This window comes from Condylura cristata, unplaced genomic scaffold (assembly GCF_000260355.1).
Source record: "Condylura cristata isolate star-nosed mole 26May11 unplaced genomic scaffold, ConCri1.0 scaffold00012, whole genome shotgun sequence".
Lineage (NCBI taxonomy): Eukaryota > Metazoa > Chordata > Mammalia > Eulipotyphla > Talpidae > Condylura > Condylura cristata.
The window spans coordinates 55,756,294-55,760,279 of record NW_004567113.1 but is presented as its reverse complement, the minus strand read 5'-3'; the positions used below and the strand labels follow the sequence as shown (position 1 = coordinate 55,760,279).

Sequence of the window (3,986 nt, the reverse complement as noted above, 5' to 3'; positions counted from 1 at the left end):
GGGAGGCCGGCCTGGGACGGTATGGCGGACCGGCGGCGCGCGTGGAACACCGAGGACGACCTGCCCGTGTACCTGGCGCGGCCGGGCAGCGCGGCGCAGACCCCGCGCCAGAAGTACGGCGGCATGTTCGCCGCGGTGGAGGGCGCCTACGAGAACAAGACCATCGACTTCGACGCGTACAGCGTGGGCCGCCGCGGCTCGGCGCGCACGCCGCGTGGCGCTGGCCGGCTGGATGCCGTGGGCCTGCCGGCACCCGGCGGCAGCGAGGATACGGCCAGCGACGTGAGCGAACCCTCGGGCTCGGCCGTCAGCTCGCCGGGTGAGCGCGACGAGCGGCCGCCGGCGCTGCGCATCCGCTGCCCCGCGCCCCGCGACTTGCCACTCAGCCGGGACAATGGCCAGGTACCCTCGGGGCTCGCGTGGGCCGGACGGGGGCGGGGTCCTAGGGCCGCTGGACGTGAGGCCGCGGGAGGGCAGCGTCGGCGTGGAGCGCGGGGGTCGCGACCGCCGGCCACAGAGGGCCCCTCCCCCACTCCAGCCTCCTGGAGGTGCCACTAGGTCAGGGCTGGCCAGTACCGCCCGGGAGACTGAGACGCCAGAGACCCTGCTCCCTTCTTTCGAGGACAGAGCAGGATTCTGAGCAGGGAAGTAAGTTGGCTAAAGCTGCCACATGGACCTTTGAAATGCCAAGGGATGGCTGGGGTGAGTGTAATGCAGGGATCCCCATTCTCAGCTCTCTGAAAAGGACGAATAGTTCCGCATTGGCCCATTCACACATTCACTGGCTCGCTGGGAATTACAGGCACCTCCTGTGTACCAGTGCTGGGAGAGGTTCCGTGAAATGCCTGTTCCACAAAGCTTAAAGATGAAAGGAGCTTTTTCTAAGTGTTTCACCCCCCACACCCCCACCCCGTTCCTGAGGGAAGTATTTGTCCCAAGATTTAGATCATGAGGTAGAACCGGAACCACTACCCCAGCCGGCCGCCTTCAGGGCACTCCTGAGCTCCAGAGACACCAGTGTGCTCACCCGGCAGGGCAGGTTGGAGGCAGGGTGGGAGCTTGAACCCTGGTCTCTGTCTCCCTGGACTTGGAGGGTTTTTCTCCCTCCCTAGGCTTAGAAGAAGGTGGAACAGCCTGGCCTCGGGCCTCATGGCTTTCCTCCCTTCAGCTGGGGGTTGCCAGGGACCCGGGGGAAGGTGAGTACATAGATGGCACCGTTTTCAGTGAGGGTCAGGGCCAGGTACCTGGAAAAGGGAAGTTGGAACCCAGAGGGCAGGCAGGCTGATGGCTTACCCTGGAACTGGTTGCTTGAGTCTCAGGCCCCTGGTTTTCCCTGGGACCCTGGCTCATGGCCCTGGCCCCACCCCAGACCAGGATCGCTGACGGATACACTGGAAAATTAAATTAGTCGATTCCGATAGGCATCTGTAGGTTCAGTGCTGAGTTTTAGCATACCGTTTAATTAACCCTTCTCCTTTTACGTGTTGTGAGGCATAAAGTCATCTGGGAGAAGGCAGAGTTTGATCTGGACAGAAATCTGGGTTTACCGAAGTAGGGGCTGGAACAGCCTGTGGCTGTTACCACCAGCGATGGGTCCCTTGCTCTCACCCGCTGGCCCAAGGCGCTGTGCCATTCGCCCGGGAACTCTCCGTGGTCCTGAATCTGCCCCGCAAGGGGGCGGCCTATCGTGATGGTCGGTCGTGGCGAGACAGGTGCCTATGAAGAGCGTCCCACTTCTTTTTCCCTATTCTACCTCATTCCTCTGGTGGCCGATGTGACGTGGGGTCCAGGCTTCTATCCCTGAGCAGGAGACTGCCAGTTACGGACTGAGAAGCGGGTGCCAGTACAGGGAACTCTGGTACTTCACCCACGTAAGCCTCAGCTTCCCTGAGAGATGGGGTGACATTCCTTCTCAAGGAGCGGTGGAGTCCAAGGATGCTAGGGTGCTTTGTGCATGGCCAGCAGCAGCCTGGAAGCTAGTCCCTGGCAGAGATGAGGGCCACTTCAGCAGCACGGGGCAGTGCCGGCCCCTGGTCCTGCTTGGCACAGCCCCGCCCGCAGGTCACTCATGCCTCCTACTGTCCCTTCCTCTCCTTCTATGGCCCTCTCTCCCCTTGCTCATGGCTTCTCTGGGATGTCACATCAGGCTCCAGAAGCACCTGAGGTTTGGGACTGTGGAATGGAGGAGCTGGTCTCTCTGGGGGGCAGATTTTACTTTCTGTGGTTCAAGGGGCCACGAGCCTTGGATTGCTCGTTGCTCCTGTGCTTTGCCGAGAGGGCCAAGACCCTCCCCTGTCCATAAGGCTCTTTCTTAGGGAGGAAGGAGGGGTTTCTGCAGCGCCAGCACAGCATTTGCTAGCCCCAGGCTGAGCCACTGCGGGGCTTTGTACCCAGGAAATCTGCTTGGGGGCAGCAGTCTGTGGAGCCAGTCGCGGGCTGGCGCTCCTCCCCCAGCACGCGCGTGGTCTTGTCCCCAGCCAAGGAGCTTCCCTGCCCAGACAGACCCCTGGGGGGCCCTGGGTGCTTGCAAGCCAAGACCTAATGGGGCTGAGGAAGAGAATGTAGTAGCTACTGGGAGGGAGAGCACTGTGGACCCGGCTGGGAGCTGGGCCTGAGTGAATGAGTGAGGGGTCTGAGCCCCAAGCTGGGCGCCCAGGGCCCTGCCCTGCTGCAGCCGAGAAGCTGTGCACCTGAGCGCTCACTGTGCCCTGCCCCCTCGACTTCCCTCTTGTAAAAAGGGAAATGAAGGCATTTTGTTCCTGGGATACTAAGCTGTTTCTCCTCTGTGCACCTGCAACCCCACCCCTGGCCTGGCATTGGAGGTGAGGGCTTCAGGTCCTAATGTGCGCGGTGGGGGGCTTGACTGTTGGGGGGAACCCTCCCTCTGGGTGGCAACCTCAAAGTAAAGAAGAGCGGTCTTTTTCCGGAACCAGTGGGTCTTGATTTTGCAGGCGGATAGGGGGGATCGGGAAGGTGGCTTTTTCTTTTGCTTGGAGATTTGGGGCCTCTATCCAGTGCTGTGGGGTTCCACCTCCCCCCTCTGTTGTGAGGCTCATCAGTTTATGCCCTGCCTCCCACCCCCCTCTCTACCCCCCACAGCAGTGTCTCTCCTGGCTGCCAGGGCTGGTATCCATTGTCCATTGGAGGCAGACTGTCCTCTTCCTCCTCCTTCTCCAGCCTGTTCTGGTCTTTGTGGCAAAGTTACTGCCGGGTCTGGTCTTCCAGGCAATCAGGGTCTGGTAGGCAAAGCTGTGGGATGTACCCCCTAAGGCAGGCTGCGTTGTGCTGAGGTGCTGCAGGGGTGGAGCTGACCAGCCTGTAGTTGGGCCTCTGTCTGGGTCTCTGGGCCCCTGCAGTGCTGCCGGGGCCTGGGCTGGACCTGGTGCTTTGTCCATGGGGCAACTGCTTCAGTGCTGGGGCGGTGGCTGAAATCCGGGGCAGGCTGAAATCCTTGGAATGGAGCCCGGGAAAGGGGTAACCTTTTGTCTGGGTGGTGTTCCGGGAGAGGGTGCAGCTTGGATAAAGGCTGCAGCTGGAGCCTGAAAGGTTCTGGCTCTCAGTGGGTGGGGCGGCAGGGGGAGGCGGCGGGAGAGGGCGGGAGCGGGACGGCTGGGCCGCGGGGCGGATGGCAGGCCCGGCCCCCGGCCCCACCCCTCGCCCCCACCCCTCTTTCCGGGGAGGCCGCCGGCGAGCGAGCCGCACACCTGTGGCTGGGCCTGAGCCTCGAGCGGCCGCTGCGGCTTTTAGAGGCGCCCGAAAACGCAGCCCTCCCGGCGGCGCGAGCGAGGCGGGGTCCCGGCAGAGGGCGGGTGCGCCGGGCGGGGGTCGGCGGCGCTGGCGGTTGGGGGGGCGAGGGGCGGAGTAGGGGATCGCAGGGAAGCGCTTCCTGGTTCGAGTCGAGAGGGGCGAATCGGCTGGGCTCCGCGCCGCCGGGAGGAGCTGTGCGGCTCCAGCGCCCGCCCTCGCCTCCCCCTCCCGCCGTCCTC

General features: G+C 63.3%; 1 protein-coding gene across 1 annotated transcript in view; it reads left to right on the top strand.

Moving 5' to 3' along the window:
- Positions 1-6: 6 nt before the first annotated feature.
- The window catches only part of CRMP1 (collapsin response mediator protein 1), a 34,403-nt gene continuing 30,423 nt past the window's right edge, over positions 7-3,986 (top strand). Inside the window, exon 1 of the mRNA XM_012724048.1 lies at positions 7-402. Within this exon, the coding sequence (XP_012579502.1) occupies positions 22-402 (381 nt within the window). The 5' untranslated portion in view covers positions 7-21. The remainder of the gene's footprint in view (positions 403-3,986) is intronic.